The sequence below is a fragment of the Hylobates moloch genome, unplaced genomic scaffold (assembly GCF_009828535.3).
Source record: "Hylobates moloch isolate HMO894 unplaced genomic scaffold, HMol_V3 SCAFFOLD_13, whole genome shotgun sequence".
NCBI classification, from domain to species: Eukaryota; Metazoa; Chordata; class Mammalia; order Primates; family Hylobatidae; genus Hylobates; species Hylobates moloch.
This window is the reverse complement of record NW_026652288.1, coordinates 23,697,420-23,719,790: the sequence shown is the minus strand read 5'-3', so window position 1 is coordinate 23,719,790 and position 22,371 is coordinate 23,697,420. Positions and strand designations below refer to the sequence as shown.

The 22,371-nt window shown below is 42.7% G+C and overlaps 1 protein-coding gene and 1 non-coding gene across 6 annotated transcripts in view; one reads left to right on the top strand and one right to left on the bottom strand.

Moving 5' to 3' along the window:
• Positions 1 to 1,631: 1,631 nt before the first annotated feature.
• WDCP (WD repeat and coiled coil containing) overlaps positions 1,632 to 22,371 on the top strand; it is a 37,568-nt gene continuing 16,828 nt past the window's right edge. Inside the window, exons 1-5 of one of the 5 annotated variants that reach the window (XM_058426583.1) lie at positions 1,632 to 1,706; positions 5,139 to 5,212; positions 9,610 to 11,445; positions 16,575 to 16,692; positions 18,375 to 20,449. In XM_058426583.1, coding sequence (XP_058282566.1) covers positions 9,628 to 11,445; positions 16,575 to 16,692; positions 18,375 to 18,604 — 2,166 coding nt within the window. In that variant the 5' untranslated portion in view covers positions 1,632 to 1,706; positions 5,139 to 5,212; positions 9,610 to 9,627 and the 3' untranslated portion in view covers positions 18,605 to 20,449. Of the gene's footprint in view, positions 1,707 to 5,138; positions 5,213 to 9,609; positions 11,446 to 16,574; positions 16,693 to 18,374; positions 20,450 to 22,371 lie in introns of those variants that run through there. The other 4 variants (XM_032172354.2, XM_032172353.2, XM_032172356.2 and 1 more) reach the window with 4 other exon arrangements.
• On the bottom strand, positions 3,084 to 3,187 carry LOC116481297 (U6 spliceosomal RNA). Its single transcript, XR_004251472.1, has one exon. It is a non-coding gene; the product is annotated as a U6 spliceosomal RNA (small nuclear RNA).

The following is a 22,371-nucleotide window of genomic DNA, read 5'->3' as shown; positions in this document are numbered from 1 at the left end:
GTTCTCCATCTTGTGTAGTTCTGCTCAACGCACATTTATTGAGTACTCAATTTTCAAGGCAAAGAAATGCGCCCTGGGGATACCAATAGAATTAAGACAGGTTGGCTGTCTTCCAGGTACTAAGTCTGAGAGGGACGGGGACACACAGTTACAGCATGGAATGATTAGTGCTGTGGAATGAATGAATGAATATGTAAATGAATTCTACTTTGAGTTCCTCCTCCACCTAAAAAGACATTCAGGAATCTAGAAAAATATTTTTTGGAGGAGGTAATATTTGTTTGAAGGGTAATTGGGACTTTTAAAACTTTTTTCCCCCTCATTGTTACCTGCATTGTTCCAAAAATTGATGTGAGGCCGGGCATATCAATTTTTGGAACAATGGCTCACACCTGTAATCTCAACACTGTGGGAGACCGAGGCAGGAGGATTGCTTGAGCCCAGGAGTTCAGGACCAGCCTGGGTAACATAGCGAGATCCCGTCTCTCTCTCTCTCTCTTTTTTTTTTTGAGACAGAATCTTCACTCTGTCGCCAGGATGGAGTGCAGTAGCACAATCTCGGCTCACTGCAACCTCCGCCTCCCAGGTTCTAGCGATTCTCGTGCCTCAGCCTCCCAAGTAGCTGGGATTACAGGCGTGAGCCACCGGCGTCCGGCTAATTTTTAAATTTTTAGTAGAGACAGGCTTTCACCATGTTGGCCAGGCTGGTCTCAAACTCCCGACCTCAGTTATCCGCCCGCCTCAGCCTCCCAAAGTGCTGGGATTACAGGCATGCCATCTTTAGTTTTAAAAAAAGAAAAGAAAAGAAAAAGAAAAACATAAAAACTGGTGTGAAGATATGATTCTCCTACGTGGCACTGGAAGATAGGCATGGGGAGAAAAGCCTGGCAAACGGGTCCAGAATGAGCCCCAAGGGTGTTCTTCCTCCATTTCCGCATCCCCACTCTCCCGGATGCTTAGGTCCCAGATGAGGTTGTCTGCATCCCTGAAGGTGGACTGGCTGTGTTGTTAAAGAAAGATGATGGTCAACTGTACTGTGAAGGTCAGGACCTGGAATTCCTCATAGGCTGCTCCGAGATGTGGCCCAGAGTCTTCTAAGCGTGTAGAGTCTAAAGAAGCCTGAAGGACGCACTAACTCCATAGGCTGTGGCCAGAGCAGGCACACTTAGGGTCGGTGTAGAACAGGGATTTGTAGCTGGGACAGGCCCATGAAGCGGCTTCAGTTGAATGCACAGTATTTTCTGCACAGATAAGAACATTTTCCTGAGAGATTTTATCGGATTTTAAAGAAGGTTAAAAAGCCGTGTTGATCCTAGGGCTCCTGGACTCCTTGGACAAGAGAACCGACGAGAAGTGGGGAAAGAGCTCAAGTGCTTAAGGGAAGGAAAATGTGGCGGCCTTGCGGTCGGTGGTTTCACGGGGACTACAACTCCCAGCGATCCGTGCGGCAAAGCCAGAGCTTATTGGCCAGTGGGACGAACCCTCTGCTAATGTGCACATTCAAAAGCCAATAGACGGGGTCATCTGGGAGTGTGCCTATCCTATCAGAGGACCACCCACCTATCAGAGGACCGATATCACCACCCACCTATCAGAGGACTGAGGGCCGATGCTTCCGGTGGCTGCTCAGCGGTTCTTGTCTGCGGCGGCGTGAGGTTGAGTGGCCACCGGGAGACCGTTGTTTTTGTGAGGCACTGAGACCTAAGGTATTTTTTCTCTACTGCTGCCGGGCCTGGCGGGTGTAGGGAGGCTGTAGGGGGTCAGGAGGGAAGTGGACCGGCTCTTGGTGGGTAGGGGGCGGGAAGGAGGAGATTCAGGCGTGCAGAGAGGACGAGGAGAATGGGGCGGGCCGCGTGTGAGGGGTCCCGGGATAAGGATCGAGCTAGGGGTGGGTGTAAACGAGGGATTATGACCGTGACTCCTGAATAACACTCCTGGGAATATGTCCCAAGGAAGTCATCCAAAGTCAGGAAATGCTTTAAGCATTAAGACCTCGGTCCGAGCGTTATTTATAGCGGGTAGCGGGATAAAGTTGGGTACAGCTAGGAGCAGTTCAGTACATTATGTCATTTCACTGAGTGTATGCGAAGTGGCCTCTAAAACTAATTTATAAAACTTTTAAATAACATAGGGAAATGCTAATATATAATGTTAAATGAAAACCGTGATACAAAGTTGCACAGTATAACTGAAAAAGTTTGACAGCCAAACTATGCATAGAAGAGTCTAGAGGGATGTAGTCATAATTTTCTTTGGATGAGTGTTTTTTCGTTAACTCTTCTTAATTTTTTTCTTGTGTATGATTTTTGTTTCCAAATAAGTGTAAAGAACTTGAAATCATTTTATAGTGGAAATACAATAAACTTGGAAAACAAGTTGGGGGAGGGATGTACTTTTGTTTAAATCTGCTGGAAATGCCGGTTCACCTGAATCCCTTGATTCTCATCATGAGTTGTCTTTAAAGAAGATGAAAAACAGAATTAAATGGTTATATACTGAGCACCGGCTCTTGGTTTTCTGACCGCCTCTCCGGAGACCTGAACTAATACAGTGGTCTTTTCCCTCCTAAAACACCTAGGGTTCTTGATTTCATGTTCTCCAAAAAACTTATACTCTGGAGATTGTGAAACAATAGGTATACAATTAGTTTCAGGCAAAATCAGTAGCTTCGGAGAATGCCTGAAGATCATTTAAACCTTGGTCCTCCTGGCCCTCTGATCTTTTACAGTGAGGTTCTCCACTGCCTTGACTTTAATTATTAACCCTGTGTCAGTGATTTCCAAGTCCTTACCTCTGACTGCCTAAGGTACATTAGTACCACGTAGACATCTTACATGAAGCACATGTTAATTTCAATTTGTCACATACTACACACGTTCCTCCCCTACTGCCCCTGCCCCTGCCTCCCCAACAGGGTCTCACTTTGTCACCCAGGCTGGAGTGCAGTGGTGTGATCATAGCTTACTGTAACCTTGAATTCCTGAGCTCAAATCCTCTCAGCCTCCATAGTAACTAGGACTGCAGGTGTGTGACGCTGCACCCAGCTAATTTTTATTTTTATTTTTATTATTTTTTTCTTTTCCTTTTTTATGGAACGCTTCACAAATTTGCAAGTCATCCCTGTGCAGGGGCCATGCTACGCTCTGTATCATTTCAGTTTTAGTATATGTGCTGCCAAAGTGAGCACCCACCTCATTTTTAAAAATTTTTCTGTAGAATTGGGGTCTCCCTGTGTTGCCTAGGCTGGTCTTGAAATCCTGGCATCAAGTGATCCTCCCACCTCAGCCTCCCAAAGTGCTGGGATTACAGGTATCAGCCACTGTGCCTGCCCTTTCCTTTCTTCCCTCCCTCCCTCTCTCCCTTCCTTCCTTCTTTCCTCTCTCTCTCTTTCTTTTTTTTTTTTTTTTTTTTTTTTTTTTTTTGAGATGGAGTCTTGCTCTGTCACCCAGGCTGGAGTGCAGTGGTGCAGACTCAGCTCACTGCAACCTCCGCCATCCGGGTTCAAGCAATTCTCCTGCTGCAGCCTCCCAAGTAGCTGGGACTACAGGCACACGCCACCACGCCCAGCTAATATTGTATTTTTAGTAGAGACAGGATTTCACCATGTTGGCCAGGCTGGTCTCGAACTCCTGACCTCAGGTGATCCACCTGCCTCAGCCTCCCAAAGTGCTGAGATTACAGGCATGAGGCACCACAGCCAGCCTGCCCTGCCTTCCTTGCCTTTGAAACATGCTCTGGTTAATGGTTCAGTAGTTTCTGAAGCTAAAAATCTCGGTGTTATCCTTAATTCTTTTTTCGTCCTCACTACTTATATCCTATCTGATATCACTGTCTATTCCATCTGCCTTAGAAGCATCTCTTAAATATGGCCTTCTTTCTCTACTGAAATAGTTGCAAACTTGCTTCACTTTCACTTCGTGGGTCAAATTACTTGTCAACTTTCTTCCTTCTCAGGTCCATTCTGCATATTGTTACTTGAATATATGCTGGTTTCCCCAAGATTCCAAATTCCTCAGCATGCCCTTTATGATCAGAGAATAAACTTAGAAAGATATATCAATATCTGATAATATAAGGTTTTAAATGCCTTGTTAAGACATTTTGAGGCTTTTTTATATGTACTGTAGATGTAGTGATTCATCACGGGTGTTTATGCAGAAGAGCAAAATGATCACAGCTGTGCTTTTTTTTTCTTTTTTTAAAGATAATTCTACCCAACAACACATAGTATGCAGGCTCATTTGGAAAGTAGAGACTGGTATCAAGGGGACCTCTCCTTGTTTTACCCTAATAAAAAGGGAGAAGTCAGAACCTGGGCTAACACAGGAGTAGAAAGGAATGGAGCAGATTTTTGTAATTATCACTGCGTTTTTGAGAAAAATGTGCCACATTTCTTCTTGTTACTGAAGATGACAATATTAAAATTCATTCTTCTAAAAACCTCAGTAAACTGCCCGTGCAGTGGCTCACGCCTGTAATCCTAGCACTTTGGGAGGCCAAGGCAGGAGGATCACTTGAGGTCAGGAGTTCAAGACCAGCCTGGCCAACATGGTGAAACCCCGTCTCTACTAAAAATGTAAAAATTAGCTGGGCATGGTGGTGGGTGCCTATCCCAGCTCCTTGGGAGGCTGAGGCACAAGAATCACTTGAACCCAGGAAGCAGAGGTTGCAGTGAGCCTAGATCATGCCACTGCACTCCAGCCTGGGTGATGGAGCAAGACTCCGTGCCCCCACCCCCCTAAAAAAAAAAAAAACTCAGTAAACTTATTCTCATGTTTGTTTTTCTCTTATTCCCAAATCCTTGTCTTGTGCTACCCTGGCCACACACACCCTCATTGACATTAGACTGAATTTGGTATCTTAAAATATATAAATCGACTTGGATGTAATTGGCCCATTAGGAATTTTCTCTGCCCGTGAAAGTGTATCATGCATTATTTATCAATAAAATTCTTTTTAAAGTACATAAGTAGATATTGGGGGAAAACATTTATTATCTTTCATAAGACCAGTGGGATAGAGATCACAGTTTTCTTCATTAGTAATGATGGGACTTTTTTCTCCATTTAGCAAGCCGCTGCAGAACCACTTAATCTGACATATATAAAAGCATAATAGACCTTTCTTTTTTTTTTAAGTGAAAGATCCTAAGAGCAAGGACAAAGCTAGCAAGCAGATATGCGAAATAATTTACAGATAAGCAAATCACCAGGTTGGTAGAGAATACATTTCGTTGGATTTAGAGTCTGAAGACAACTTCTCAAGTTCTGCCTTTGACACTCAGTAAAACAAGGCTGAAAAATGTCATTTAGATTCAGTGACAGGGAAGCACTGGTGGCCTGGTGAGAGATGTTTTGGAGAAGAAATTGGAATGGAATTCATTTTAAGTATATTCAGAAGAGAGTGAGTGGTGAAAAAAATGAGTACTGCCAGTTTACACAACTATTTGATAACTAATAAGGTTAAACATCACTTTATATATGTTTGTAGATTGTTGTGGGGTTTTTTGTTTTGTTTTGTTTTAAGTAGAGACAGTATCTTGCTGTGTTGTCCAGGCTGGTCTCTGGTCTCGAACTCCAGGGCTCAAGTGATCCTTCTGCCTTGGCCTCCTAAATTGTTGGGATTACAGGCATGAGCCACTGTGCCTGGCCAATACTCATTTGTTTAGTTTTGTTTTTGAGACAGAGTCTCACTCTGTTGCCCAGGCTACAGTGCAGTGGTGCCATCTTGGCTTACTGTAACATTTGCCTCCCGGGTTCAAGCAATTCTCGTGTCTCAGCCTCCCAAGTAGCTGGGATTACAGGAGTGTGCCATCACTCCTGGCTAATTTTTTGTATTTTTAGTAGAGACGAGGTTTCGCCATGTTAGCCAGGCTGATCTTGAAATCCTGACCTCAGGAGATTTACCCGCCTTGGCCTCCCAAAGTGCTGGGATTAAAGGCATGAGCCACCTGGCCCAGTAATTTTTTTTTTTTTTTTTTTTGAGATGGAGTTTCACTCTTTTTGCCCACGCTGGAGTGCAATGGCATGATCTCAGCTCACTGCAACCTCTGCCTCCTGGGTTCAAGTGATTCTCCTGCTTCAGCCTCCTGAGTAGCTGGGATTACAGGCATGTGCCACCACGCCCAGCTAATTTTGTATTTTTAGTAGAGACGGGGTTTCTCCATGTTGGTCAGGCTGGTCTCGAACTCCTGACGTCAGGTGATCTACCCGCCTCAGCCTCCCAAAATGCTGGGATTACAGGTGTGAGCCGCCGCACCCGGCTCTGGCCCAGTAATTGTTTTTGTTTTTTGAGAAGGAGTATCGCTCTGCCACCCAGGCTGGAGTACAGTGGTGCGATCTGGATTCACTGCAACCTCTGCCTCCCGGGTTCACGCCATTCTCCTGCCTCAGCCTTCCGAGTAGCTGGGACTACAGGCGCCCGCCACCACGCCTGGCTAATTTTTGTATTTTTAGTAGAGACAGGGTTTCACCGTGTTAGCCAGGATGGTCTCGATCTCCTGACCTTGTGATCTGCCTGCCTCAGCCTCCCAAAGTGCTGGGATTACAGGCGTGAGCCACCGCACCCGGCCAATTTTTTGTATTTTTAGTAGAGATGGGGTTTCTCCATGTTGGTCAGGCTGGTGTTGATCTCCTGACCTCATGTGATCTGCCCTCCTCGGGCTCTCAAAGTGCTGGGGTTACAGGCGTGAGCCGCCACACCCAGCCTTTATACTAAAATTAGTCTTTCCCAGTCTGTGTTTATTATTGCAACATTTTATTCTTATATCCATTATTGTATATTTATGTATCCACTGATTGATAGGATTTCAAAATACAATTTTCCGGAGGCAGTTTTTCATTTTACATTAAATAGTATTTTTTATGTTTATATTTCAAAGTGAGTATTCAGGTATTATAGCTTATCCAAATAATGGCCTTATTCTCTCTACTGACTATATGTGTGTGTGTGTGTGTGTGTATATATATATTTTATTTATTTATTTATTTTGAGACAGAGTTTCACTTTTGTTGCCCAGGCTGGAGTGCAGTGGCGCCATGTGAGCTCACTGCAACCTCCGCCTCCCCTCCCGGGTTCAAGCAGTTGTCCAGCCTCAGCCTCCCGAGTAGCTGGGATTACAGGCACCTGCCACCGAGCCCGGCTAATTTTTGTATTTTGACTAGAGATGGGGTTTCACCATGTTGGGCAGGCTGGTCTCGAACTCCTGACCTCAGGTGATCTGCCTGCCTGGGCCTCCCAAAGTGCTGGGATTACAGGCATGAGCCACCATGCCTGGCCACCCCATTTTTTGTTTAAAAGAAAAGCCATAACATGTAAAATCCTATATATCTTTGTGTCTTTCTTTAACATTTTCAGAGGCTACACACCAAATTGTTAACGATGCTTTTATCAAGGCTTCAAAATGTTGGAAAGGAGGAGGAGCTAAAGGGGCTGGCACAGAGTAGGAGGGAACAGTTTTTTTTTTTTTTTTTGGAGATAGAGTTTTGCTCCCGTTGCCCAGGCTGAAGTGCAATGGTGCAATCTTGGCTCACTGTAACCTCTTGCCTCCCGGGTTCAAGTGATTCTCCTGCCTCAGCCTCCTGAGTAGCTGGGATTACAGGCATGTGCCACCACGCCCGGCTAATTTTTGTATTATTATTAGAAACAGGGTTACACCACGTTGGCCAGGCTGGTCTCAAACTCCTGACCTCAGGTGATCCACCCGCCTCAGCCTCCCAAAGTGCTGGGATTACAAGCGTGAGTCACTGTGCCCAGCCTAAGCATGTGCTTGTTTTTTTTGTTTTTTTTTGTTTGTTCCTTTTTTGAGGTGGAGTTTCGCTGTTGTTGTCCAGGCTGGAGTGCAATGGCACGATCTCAGCTCACTGCAGCCTCTGCCTCCCCGGTTCAAACGATTCTCCTGCCTCAGCCTTCTAAGTAGCTGGGAGTATAGGCATGCACCACCCCACCTGGCTAATTTTGTATTTTTAGTAGAGATGGGGTTTCTGCATGTTGGTCAGGCTGGGATGGAACTCCCGACCTCAGGTGATCCTCCCGTCTTGGCCTCCCAAAGTGCTGGGGTTATAGGTGTGAGCCACCACACCCAGCCCTAAGCATGTACTTCTTTAGTGATTCAAATGCCTGGGGAAAAAACATTCAGGGTGAAAAAATGAAGATAATACTTGTCTAACCTACTTTACATTATTGTAAAAGATTGTTGTAAGATAAAATGCAATAGGGAATGTGAAAATGTTCTGAAAATTATTAAGTGCTGTTGAATATGATGAAGTAGTAGAAACAGTGATTTTTGAGTGTCATTTCAGTAGAGAGATAAAAGCCACTTTGGAAGGATTTGAAATAAGTGCTAATAAAGTCAGAGATGTGCATATCAGTTATTCATTGATTTGGCAGTAAAAGGACGAATAGAAATTAGATGATGGAGGAGACTTTCCTTAAATTTTTAATTGGAAAATTTTCTAACTTAAAAGTTGAAAGTACCATAAATACTAACATAGCCTCAATCTAGACTCAACAATTATTAACGTTTTGCTACATTTGTTTTCTTTCTGTGTGTCTATAGAAAATTTGGGGTTTTTTTGTCAAACCGTTTGAAAGCACATTGTAGGCATCATGACATTTTACCCAAGTGCTTCAACATGCATATTTAAATAATAAGGACCTTGTCCTGCATAACCACAATACCATGTTCACACTTAAGAAAATTAATAACTCTGGCCGGGTGCGGTGGCTCATGCTTGTAATCCCAGCACTTTGGGAGGCCGAGGCGGGCGGATCACGAGATCAGGAGATCGAGACCACGATGAAACCCCGTCTCTACTAAAAATACAAAAAATTAGCCGGGCGTGGTGGTGGGCGCCTGTAGTCCCAGCTACTCGGAGAGGCTGAGGCAGGAGAATGGCGTGAACCCGGGAGGCGGAGCTTGCAGTGAGCCGAGATTGCGCCACTGCACTCCGGCCTGGGCAACAGAGCTAGACTCCATCTCAAAAAAAAAAAAAAAAAGAAAAAAGAAAATTAATAACTCTGGCCGGGCGCAGGGGCTCACGCCTGTAATCCCAGCACTTTGGGAGGCCAAGGCGGGTGGATCGCCTGAGGTCAGGAGTTTGAGACCAGCCTGGCCAACATAGTGAAACCCCGTCTCTACTAAAAATAAAAAAAAAAAAATAGCTGGGCTTAGTGGTGGGCGCCTGTAATCCCAGCTACTCTGGAGGCTGAGGCAGGAGAATCACTTGAACCCAGGAGTTGGAGGTTGCAGTGAGCCGAGATTGTGCCATTGCACTTCAGCCTGAGCAACAAGAGCGAGACGTCTCAAAAAAAAAAGAAAAGAAAATTAATAACTCTACAATATTTTCTGATATCCATTCCATACTCAGATTTCCCCAGTTCTAAAAATCTTCATTAGGTAGAAGATTTTATTTCTTCAAGATCCAAAGTATATACATTGCATTTGCCTGATAGCTCAGTAGTCTCTTAATTTACAGTACTCCCCCTGTCCTTTTGTCTCTCCACATTATTAACCTGGGAAGGGGCTAAGCCAGTTGTCTTATAAAATGTCCTACATTCTAGATTTGTCTAGATTTCTCGTGGTGTAACTTTCCTTCTTAATCATTTCAGGTAACCTTTATCAAAAGGATGGAGTTGGGAAAAGGAAAACTACTCAGGACTGGACTGAATGCGTTGCATCAAGCAGTGCATCCGATCCATGGCCTTGCCTGGACCGATGGGAATCAAGTTGTCCTAACTGATTTGCAGCTTCACAGTGGAGAGGTCAAGTTTGGGGACTCCACAGTCATTGGACAATTTGAATGTGTCTGTGGGTTGTCTTGGGCCCCACCTGTTGCAGATGATATACCTGTTCTACTCGCTGTCCAGCATGAGAAGCATGTCACTGTGTGGCAGCTGTGTCCCAGCCCTACGGAGTCATGCAAATGGCTGACGTCTCAGACTTGTGAGATTAAAGGATCACTACCTATCCTTCCCCAGGGCTGTGTGTGGCACCCAAAATGTGCTATTCTGACTGTGTTGACTGCTCAGGATGTCTCCATTTTCCCTAATGTTCACTCTGACGGTTCCCAGGTAAAGGCGGACATCAACACCCAGGGCCGCATTCACTGTGCATGTTGGACCCAGGATGGCCTGAGGCTGGTGGTGGCAGTAGGCAGCAGCCTGCATTCTTATATTTGGGACAGTGCTCAGAAGACTCTTCACAGGTGCTCCTCCTGCCTGGTGTTTGATGTGGACAGCCATGTCTGCTCCATCACAGCAACTGTGGACTCACAGGTTGCTATAGCTACTGAGCTTCCATTGGATAAGATCTGTGGCTTAAATGCATCTGAAACCTTTAATATCCCACCTAACAGTAAAGACATGACTCCGTATGCTTTACCAGTTATTGGTGAAGTACCCTGTATGGATAAAGAGGCAACTGATTCTGAAACAAATTCTGAAGTATCAGTTTCTTCTTCCTATTTAGAGCCTCTGGATCTAACTCACATACATTTCAATCAACATAAGTCTGATGGTAATTCTCTTATTTGTCTAAGAAAAAAGGACTACTTGACAGGAACTGGCCAAGATTCTTCACATTTGGTCCTTGTGACCTTTAAGAAAGCAGTTACCATGACAAGAAAAGTGACTATTCCAGGCATTCTGGTTCCTGATCTGATAGCATTTAATCTTAAAGCACACGTAGTGGCAGTGGCTTCCAACACTTGTAATATAATTTTGATCTACTCTGTCATTCCATCTTCAGTCCCAAACATCCAGCAAATTCGATTAGAGAACACTGAAAGACCAAAAGGGATATGTTTCTTGACAGACCAACTATTACTAATTTTGGTAGGAAAACAAAAACTCACTGATACGACGTTTCTTCCTTCTTCAAAGTCTGCTCAGTATGCCATTAGCTTGATTGTTAGAGAAGTAATGTTGGAAGAAGAACCTTCAATAACATCAAGTGAAAGCCAGACTACCTACTCTACTTTCAGTGCTCCGTTAAATAAAGCAAATAGAAAAAAGTTAATTGAAAGTCTTTCCCCAGATTTTTGTCACCAAAGCAAAGGGCTATTGCTGACAGTTAATACCAGTAGTCAGAATGGAAGGCCTAGAAGAACACTTACTAAAGAAATCCAGAGTCCTCTGTCTAGTATCTGTGATGGCTCCATAGCCCTAGATGCTGAGCCTGTTACCCAGCCAGCATCGCTGCCCAGACACAGCAGCACACCAGACCACACCAGCACACTGGAGCCTCCTCGTTTGCCTCAAAGAAAGAACTTACAAAGTGAAAAGGAAACTTATCAGCTGTCTAAGGAAGTGGAAATTTTATCTAGGAACCTGGTTGAAATGCAACGGTGTCTTTCTGAACTTACAAACCGACTGCATAATGAGAAGAAATCCTCTTCAGTGTATCCACTGTCTCAAGATCTTCCTTATGTTCACGTCATTTACCAGGTAAATTCTCCTTTGAGGAACTACCACTATACGTAAAAGCTCCTGCAGCCGGTGAGTACTGCAAGAAACGTATTGATGAGGAAGATGGTGCTCTAACTGAACTTCACTAAGCTGGGCATGTTATGTTACAGGCAAGTTGGTACACCTTTGCAGGTTGGTTGGTTTTTAGCCTGCCAACCAGATAGGCACACATATCAGTCTGCATCATGATTTTATCAGGTGCATGGTATGGAAAAATAAATGTCTGCACTAATTCTGGCAATTTATATTTAGAAAAAAAATTAATCATGTTATTTCATTGTGACAACCTTTTCCTTATATAATAGAGATACTCCTCCAGTTATAAAAATGGTTATGTTGCCGGGCTCCATGGCTCACGCCTGTAATCCTAGCACTTTGGGAGGCCGAGGCAAGTGGATCACCCGAGGTCAGGAGTTCGAGACCAGCCTGGCCAATGTGGTGAAACCGTGTCTCTAACAAAAATATAAAAATTAGCTGGGCATGGTGACGGGCGCCTGTAATCCCAGCTACTTGGGAAGCTGAGGCAGGAGAATCACTTGAGCCCGGGAGGCAGAGGTTTCAGTGAGCTGAGACTGTGCCACTGCACTGCAGCCTGGGCAACAGAGCAAGACTCCATCTCAAAAAAAAAGGAAAAGGTTATGTTCATTTAAAATGTTTTGATGAATTTCTTTATGCATGCATATCCAAACATTATATAAATGGGATCATATTATACATGTTTTTATCATGGACACTTTCCTTCTATATAAAATATGGCCTTGCCCCATCTTCCCTTTAATCCGCTGTAACCGGCAGCTTAATATGGATCCTTTCGTGACTTTCTCCATGCTCACATGATCTAACACAGGTCTTTATGTACATATATATATATAGGTATGTGGGAGTGATTTGTCATTGTTTTTACAAAAATGGGGTGATATGGTGCACTCTACTTCATACTGAGAGTATGCTCTTTATTTAGCCATTCCCTTGTTGATTGACATTCACTTTGTTTTTAGTTTTTAGCTACTCCAAATAATGCTGCAGTAGTACTCTTATATGTATCCATTCATATTAGTACCTTTATTTCTGTTGGATTGGTTCCCAGAAGTAGAAATGCAAATTTGAAGAGTATATGTGTTTCTACTTTTAATTGAGTTGCCAGATTGCCTGTCAAAGATTTTTACTTAACAATGCATCATCACACGCCCGCCAGCTATGTGTAAGGCTATCCTTTTCTTCATATGTCACCAATCTGATCAGTGATCCTCCTGCTTCAGCCTCCTGAGCAGCTGAAACTACAAGCACATGCCAGCACACTTGACTAATTTTTTTTTTTTCTTTTTAAGCAGAGACAGGATCTTGCTATGTTGCCTAGGCTGATCATGACCTCCTGGGCTCAAGTGATAGTCTTGCCTCAGCCTCCCAAAGTGCTGGGATTACAGGTGTGTGCCACTGCATGTGGCCCCAACCCTACATTTTTTTGAAGAGGATTTTTACCACATTAACTCCATGGAGTTTTCAGTAATAGAGTTTTAATTTTTTTTTTTTTAAGTCACAGCTTTGCTGTGAGGAGCATTTTATTTATTTATTTATTTATTTATTTATTTATTTATTTATTTATTTATTTATTTATTTATTTTTGAGATGGAGTCTCCCTCTGTCATCAGGCTGGAGTGCAGTGGCATGATCTCAGCTCGCTGCAACCTCCAACTCCCGGATTCTAGCAATTCTCCTGCCTCAGCCTCCCAAGTAGCTGGGATTACAGGCATGTGCCACCACACCTGGCTAATTTTTGTATTTTTAGCAGAGGCGGGGTTTCACCACGTTGGCCAGGATAAACTCAATCTCCTGACCTCGTGATCTGTCTGCCTTGGCCTCCCAAAGTGCTGGGATTACAGGTGTGAGCCACTGAGCCCGGCCTAATTTTTTTTTTAATTAAAAAAGTTTTTTTTTACTTTTTTTTTTTTTTTTCAACTACAGAGACAAGGTCTTGCTATGTTGCCCAGGCTTCTTTGGAAGTCCTGGGCTCAAGCAGTCCTCCTGCTTCAGCCTCCCAAAGCGCTGGGATTACAGGCGTGAGTCACTGCACCCAGCCATAGTTTTGTTTTTTTTTTTAATTGTTTTATTTATAAATGTGATAACTGGTTTGGATTTCTTTCCTACTATGACTTTTTAAGGAATTCATTTTCTTTTTCTTCTTTTTTTAATAGGTAATTCATTTATTTGGTTTAAAAAGCAAAACTGTATTTTAATAAAAAGTGTATACCAAGAACTCTTACTCCTACCCCATGTTTCTTCAGCCTGTTCTCCTTTCCTCCTTTAGGTAACCATTTTTATTTTTATTTTTTTATGCAGATACTAGCAGACTTTAGTTATGTATTTTTATTTCCCCTTTTGTTACACAAAAGGGAAGGTGATATATACACCTTTTCATTGTCCATTTAATAGTATGTTCTAGAGAGCTCTTTATATCAGCACACAGAGCTCTTTTTTCATCTTTTTTTCCACAGCTGCATAGTATTTTTTTTCATAATTACAAAAGTAATATATACTTGTTGAGGAAAAAAATTTAACCATTACAGAAAGTAAAAATTTCCCATAATCCAACCTTTAGAGAAAATCACAGATATAGGTAAATATTTTACTAGATGTTAGATGTAAATATTTCCGTATTTTTTCTGTACATTTATCTAATCCAAAAAAAACTAATTGCTTATTTTAAAAACATATTATTTTTAAAATTTTCTTTAAATAGGCTATTTTACTTGCAAACAATAATATATCTTTCTGTTTTTAAAATACTTATAAATGTAAAATTTTATATTTTTAAAAACTAAGGTTAAAACAACCATGTTTGGCCAGACACGGTGGCTTAAACCTGTAACCCCAGAACTTTGGGAGGCCGAGATGGGTAGATCGCTTGAGTCCAGGAGTTTGAGACCAGCCTGGGCAGCATGGCAAAACCCTGACTCTGCCGAAAAATACAAAAATTAGCCAGCCATGATGGCACCCACCTGTATTCCCAGCTACTTGGGAGGCTGACCTTAGCCTTAGGAGGATCACCTAAGCTGAGGAGGTTGAGGCTGCAGTGAGCTGTGATCATGCCACTGCACTCCAGCCTGGGAAACAGAGCAAGACTCTGTCTCAAAAAAAAAAAAAAAAAAAAAAAAAAAAGTTTTGTTGCCCTTTCAATTCCTCAGTTTTTTAGTTTATAATTATGTAATCCAACCAATTTGTTGTCAGTAGTTATCTCTGGAGGATAGAATTTTGGGGACTTTACTGTCTGCATTATATATTTCTGTTATAATTTTATTTTATTTTATTTATTTATTTTTAGATAGAGCCTCGCTTTGTCACCCAGGCTGGAGTGCAGTGGCGCGATCTTGGCTCACTGCAACCTCCGCCTCCCGTGTTCAAGCGATTCTCGTGCCTCAGCCACCCAGGTAGCTGGGATTACAGGTGTGCACCACCACACCCAGATAATTTTTGTATTTATAGTAGAGATGGGGTTTCACCATGTTGGCCAGGCTGGTCTCGAACTCCTGACCTCAAGTGATCCACCCGCCTTGGCCTCCCAAAGTGCTGGGATTACAGGTGTGAGCCACCACACCCGGCCCTATTATACTTTAAAAAAATTGATCATGTATTCCTTTTGTAATGAGAAAAGTAAAAGTTACAAAATAATCAAAAGCAAGAAATAGTTTCCCCTGTAATTTCAGAAGTTACATTTCATAAGACTTGAAATAAATGATTAGTTGGTTTTGACTTTTACAGTTTATTCCCGTGACTTCATTTAAAAATATTAGTGGACATTCTTTGAGTGGTTCATCCTACCACAATGATGTATAGTTTTATTTTCTTTTTATGAGATGGGGTCTTGCCATGTTGCCCAGGCTGCTCTCCAACACCTGAGCTCAAGCAATCCATGCACTTTGGCCTCCCAAAGTACTTAACAACAAAATAAGTTAGACATATAACTTATACAACTGTCCTTTATTTATTTATTTATTTATTTGGAGATGGCGTCTGTCTCTGTCACTCAGCCTGGAGTACAGTGGCGTCTTCTCAGCTCACTGCAACCTTTGCCTCCTGGGTTCAAGTGATTCTCCTACCTCAGCCTCCCGAGTAGCTGGGACTACAAGTGTGCACCACCATGCCTGGCTAACTTTTTTATTTTTTGTAAAGATAGTGTTTTGCCATGTTGCCCAGGCTGGTCTTGAACTCCTGAGCTCAAGTGATCTGTCCATCTTAGCCTCCCAAACTTTTGGTACTAAGGGGTGAGCCACTGTGCCCAGCCAATTTTTAATGACTTTAAAATTTATAAATCATGGCCGGGCACGGTGGCTCAAGCCTGTAATCCCAGCACTTTGGGAGGCCGAGGCGGGTGGATCACGAGGTCAGGAGATCGAGACCATCCTGGCTAACATGGTGAAACCCTGTCTCTACTAAAAATACAAAAAATTAGCCTGGCGTGTTGGCGGGCGCCTGTAGTCCCAGCTACTCGGGAGGCTGAGCCAGGAGAATGGCGTGAACCCAGGAGGTGGAGGTTGCGGTGAGCTGAGATCGTGCCACTGCACTCCAGCCTGGGGAACAGAGAAAGACTCTGTCCGTCTCAAAAAAAAAAAAAAAATTTACACATCATTTATTTTTATTTGTGCTTTTTCTAAGCTATGTGAATTTTGACCAATTTGTTTATTTTATGCAAATCCTCTGCTACTCGACCACTTACGACACTCTCTCGGCATTTTTTTTCCTAATAAACCATGAGGTGTCTTAGCTATATCTGAAACAGCCAAGCAGGTGTTCTCACCGTCAGATTGTGTCTCTCAGGCTGCTGTCCATCATCCTTTTAGTGTTATTAGTTGTATTCTAGGAGAGCCAGTTCCTAGTGATGAAGAACCCTGAGGAAAGAGTAGAACAAAAGGAAAAATAAATTAAGGCTGTTTTGTTCGCATTTTTTAGTTGTGTTAAATAATGCAGCAAAGAGCTCCTTAAAACTAAAGTCCAGTTGATTAGTGGTAATAGATAAGAATTTTTTAAAAAACTATTTACACATTACTTTCTTAAGAAATGTTAACTCCATTACTTCTGCAGTCAGTTTAACAACTTTTATTTTTTATTTGCAGAAACCTTATTATCTAGGTCCTGTTGTTGAAAAAAGAGCGGTGCTTCTCTGTGATGGTAAACTAAGGCTCAGTACAGTTCAGCAGACTTTTGGCCTTTCTCTCATTGAAATGCTACATGGTAGGTCGTGCTCAGAAATTGACCGTACCTAACATCCTTGCCTCCCCCACCATCTATTTTAACTACGCCGGTAACGAAAATGAGGGATACCAACCATTTAGTAATTCACTGGATAGTTAACAAGTAATTTATTATTATTATTATTATTATTGAGACAGGGTCTTGCTCTGTTGCCCAGGCCAGAGTGCCGTGGTGTGATCATAGCTCACTGCAGCCTCGAACTCCTGAGCTAAAGCAATCCTCCCATCTCAGACTCCCAACTAGCGAGAACTATAGGTGTTCACTACCATGCCCAGCCAAGTTTTGTTTGTTTGTTTTTTGGAGATGGAGTCTTGCTCTGCCACCCAGTCCTGGAGTATAGTGGCACAGTCTCGGCTCACTGCAACCTCCGCCTCCCGGGTTCAAGCAATTCTTCTGTCTCAGCCTCCTGAGTAGCTGGGACTACAGGCGCACGCTGCCATGCCTGGCTAATTTTTTGTATTTTTGTAGAGATGGGGTTTCACTGTGTTGCACAGGCTGGTCTCGAGCTCCTGAGCTCAGGCAGTCTGCCCGCCTTGACCTCCCAAAGTACTGGGATTACAGGCGTGAGCCACCGCACCCAGCCTCGGCCAAGTTTTAAAAAAAAAATGTTTGTAGATAACGAGATCTCACTCTGTTGCCCAGGCTGGTCTTGAACTCCTGACCTCAAGTGATCCTCCCACCTTGGCCTCCCAAGTGCTATGATTACTGGCATAAGCCACCACACCCAGCCTTAACAAATATTATTAATTGCCTACTATGTACCCAGGCCTAGTATAGGTGCCAAAACATGTGGAAAATATGCACCCTGCCCTTAGGGAACTTACAGCCTAGCTGGAAAAGTTAAATGTACATATGAAAAAATTAGAAAAGACTTACAAAGCAGTGTATAACAACTGCAAGGAAGTAACAGAAAGCCTCATTTATTTCTGTTGCACTAAAATGTAAAGATCATAGCAGCATTGCAGAATGTTTCTTTCTTTTTTTTTTTTTTTTTTTGAGACCGAGTCTCACTCTGTCACACAGGCTGGAATGCAGTGGCACGATCTCGGCTCAGTGCAACCTCCGCCTCCTGGGTTGAAGCGATTCTCCTGCCTCAGCCTCCTGAATAGCTGGGACTACAGGCACATGCCACCATGCCTGGCTAATATTTTGTATTTTTAGTAGAGATGGGATTTCACCGTGTTAGCCAGGATGATCTCGATCTCCTGACCTCAAGATCTGCCCGCCTCGGCCTCCCAAAGTGGTGGGATTATAGGCGTGAGCCACTGCGCCCGGCCTACAGAATGTTTCCTTGAGGAGTTGCCATTCTAATATGGAGTAAACATGGATGTTCAAAGGATATTCCTAAGTGGCAAGGGACTGAGTCATGCCAGATTCATCAGATGTGGAGCATGGTTGTTTTCTTATGCCTCATTCTTGTAACAGTAGCCACCACATTGAACATCAAATATCATTTCGTTTTTTCCCCTTTTTCCCCTACCTGACCCTAAGTAATACCCAGTCTTCCCAATACCCCATTCTCTGTAAAATCTTATAAGGATCGAGTTGAATATTATCAACTACTGTATTCCTTCACTCAGAAAAAAAAAAATTTGTAGTCATATGTTTCATCATGAGAATAATATATACTAAATTGCCTATGTATTTATTTTTATTTGCAGATTCCCACTGGATTCTTCTCTCTGCTGACAGTGAGGGCTTTATCCCGTTAACCTTCACAGCCACACAGGAAATAATCATAAGAGATGGCAACCTGTGCAGGTCAGATGTCTTTAGAGACTCTTTTTCTCACAGTCCAGATTCTGTTTCTTCTCTTAAAGTCTTTACAGGCCTTGCTGCCCCCAGTTTAGATACCACTGGCTGTTCTAACCATGTAGATGGCATAGCCTGATATCTGCAGTGTCCTTGCTATGTAGCTCTTCAGATGAGACCATTACAAACAAGGCCTGCTTGACACTGTGGACACTCACCAATGAGACTTGCACTGCACTCAGGCGAAGCACTTGCCATGGTCGGCTCTCCTGGTTTCCCCCCGTTTCCCCTGGGCTGAGACTCGCTGCTGTGTAGCAGAGCTCAGTCTTTATTAGATGGCTCCGAAAGTGGTGTTTATGTATTCATGACTGTGTGGTTTTGACTAAGGGCAGAATTCCCAGAACAAAACAATAGTATGGTGCCATATGGATTGTGTTTTATGGTTTCTCCGAGGCTTTGTGTCCCTTGTCCAAAGCTGCATTGGAACTGTCTTAGGAGCACTTAAAAGATACCTTGGCATTGTTATAGGTCTTTTTCTTGGCTTCAGGAGGAGGATGAGGAGTCTGCTGGGGGGCATGTGCTCTAGCATATTAACCTCAAACCAGCAAGAATTAGCAGAGCTCCAAGGAGGACCAGAGACCCACTGGCTTCTGCTCTCAGGAACAGGAAGTGGCTCTGATGTTGCCTGGACCTCCCAGAATTTAAACCTAACCCTCTTCCTTCCTTAACAAATTCTGGCTGACAAAGGTCCAGCTACTCTTAAAAACTGGCCCTGGGAAAATTTTAAATGAAATTTCAAGGGAATTTGTCCCCTCTGGGCTCCACTTGAGGTTGTGCCGATGCTGCTAGCACACTGTTGAGCCCAGGTGAGTCCTACTGCAGGATTTTGTGCTGTGGCCACTTATGAGTGTCCCTGAAATACCTTTTTTTTTTTTAAATCCAGTTTTGGGATCATACAACTTCCCTATTTTTCTCCCAGTAGTCAGCTCCCTTAGTTAACTTGTCACTTTTAATTTGATATTTTTATTTTCTCTCCTTTCAAGTCTTAGAGACCAGCAGAGAATCTGTGAGAGAAAGTATTTCAGGATGTTAGAAATTTAACCGAATCTGAGGTAGTTCTAAAAGTGCCATTTTGTTTCACTTAGGGGTTCAAGTACCAGCTTAGTCAGGTAAGAGCCCTGACCCCCTTCAGATGGACACACCATGTCTCACTGCCTTCAGATGGAATCACAGATTTCAGTCACGGCAGCATACCAAATTGATCAGTGAGTGGCTAGGCATCTGCAGATAAATTGTTTCAGCCATAGAAGCTCCATTAGCACATATGCTTCCTTTTCCCCCATTCCTTTAAAATCATCTGGAAAGAAACTATTTTGTGCCCTTGGGGACTCCTGTCTGTCTGTTACAGTTTACCAAGATGGAGCTGGGTTAGGAAAGAAGCGAGGGCCCATTTTGTGGTTCAAGTGCACTAGACAGCTGCTGGGGTAGGAAGCAGAGGCAATGTCTGTAATCAGCTGTGGGAGAGCGGTGACTGAGAACAGTCTGAGGCCTGGCTCCACTTGGAAGTATCTGGGGTGCGATGAAATCACAGTTATCTTGAAGCCTAAAGAGGGGACTACAGGACTGTTAACTAAGATCACTGTGGGAGCCTAAAAGGGTATGTTACAATCACCATTGCTCAGGTCAAAATACTGTGAATAAGTCTTCAATAAAATCACTAATGGTTATTGTGGCTGTTTTGGATGTTTTGGTAGTATTTTCTTTGCGATTATTGCTGCTGTAGAGGAACCGGCAATAATCTTGCAGTTATATATGCATATGTTATCTGTATTCCTTCTTCTGGTGGACAGTCCAGAATATAAATGGTTCTTTACAACAAATCTGATTCCATGACAACTCCCATACAAGAGATGTTTCCTTGACCTCTGCTATTATTACAGTCACTAGAACAATAGAAAATAGTCCCGTATTTGCTGGCTTTGGAGGCAGGGAGAGAAGAGCTAAATTCTTCAAAGTATTGTTTAATGTTCTACTGAAAATATTTTGCATAAAGATATTTTTACAAATCTCATTCTGCACTCAAGTTTTTCTAAATTCTGAATGGGTATTACGGGATTCATATTACATATCTATGTACATAAGTTATAGGAAGGCTTAGTAATAAAATGAGGCCGGGCGCGGTGGCTCATGCCTGTAATCCTAGCACTTTTGGAGGCCGAGGTGGGTGGATCATGAGGTCAGGAGATCGAGACCATCCTGGGCTAACATGGTGAAACCCCATCTCTACTAAAAATACAAAAAATTAGCCGGGCGTGGTGGCAGGCACCTGTAATCTCAGCTACTTGGGAGGCTGAGGCAGGAGAATCATGTGAACCTGGGGGTCGGAGGTTGCAGTGAGCCGAGGTCATGCCACTGCACTCCAGCCTGGGCGACAGAGTGAGAAAAAAAAAAAAAATATATATATATATATACACACACACACACACACACACACATATATATATACACACACATATACATATATATACACATATACATATATATACGCATATACATATATACACATATATATACACATATACATATATATACACATATACATATATACACACATATATATACACATATACATATATATACACATATACATATATATACACATATACATATATACACACACATATATATACACACATATACATATATACACACATATACACATATACATATATACACATATACATATATATATACACACATATACATATATAGATAGATAGATAGATAGATACATAGATAGATAGATAGATAGATAATTTAAAAATAGGCCAGGTGCAGTGGCTCACGCTTGTAATCCCAGCACTTTGGGAGGTCGAGGCGGGCGGATCACGAGGTCAGGAGATCGAGACCACAGTGAAACCCCATCTCTACTAAAAATACAAAAAAAAATTAGCCTGGCGTGGTGGCGGGCGCCTGTAGTCCCTGCTACTCGGAGAGGCTGAGGCAGGAGGATGGCGTGAACGTGGGAGGTGGAGCTTGCAGTGAGCCGAGATCCTGCCACTGCACTCCAGCCTGGGCGACAGAGCAAGACTCCGTCTCAAAAAATAAATAAATAAATAATAAAAAATAAAAAAAATAATAAAATGAACCACCCATGGCCTAACTGAAGAACCAGAACATGACCAGAAACCACTCAAGCTCCTGTCCCTCCTTGTTCCTGTCTCCATAGCTTTGCCTCAGAGGTAACTATCCTGATTGTTGTAATTATCAGTTCTTCATTTGTTTTCTTTCTTTATAAAAGGAGTTTCACAACCACATATACATATTGGCTGAAACAATATGATTTGTATTTTTGCTTGTTTTTGAGCTTTATACAAATGGTATATATTATATATAGTCTTTGGTGACTTGCTTTTTATTCAATTAGCATTGGTACTAAGATTCATCCTTGTTATGTGCATGTTATTTTCACTGTTTTGAATTGCCACAGTTTATCTATTTTCCTACCATGGACATTTGGATTGTTCCTCGGATTCATTTTTGAAGTTGCAAACAATATTGCTTTGAATATTCTTGTAAATGCCTCCTGATCCAAGTGTTTGAAAAGCCTCTTTAGGGTCTTTTACCTAGAAATGTAATTGCTGGATCATAAGGTATAAGTTCACCTTGATGAGATAATAACAAGTTATTTTCCAAGATGGTTATATCACTTTCACTCCCAACAGCAACGTATCAGAGCTCCTATTCTACATTCTCAACTTGGGACAGTCTAGGAGTTTTAAATGCTATCTCACTGTGACCCTTATTTTATTTTATTTTATTTTTTTGAGTCAGAGTCTCGCTGTGTTGCCCAGGCTGGACTGCAATGGCGCGATCTCAGCTCACTGCAACCTCTGCTTCCCGGGT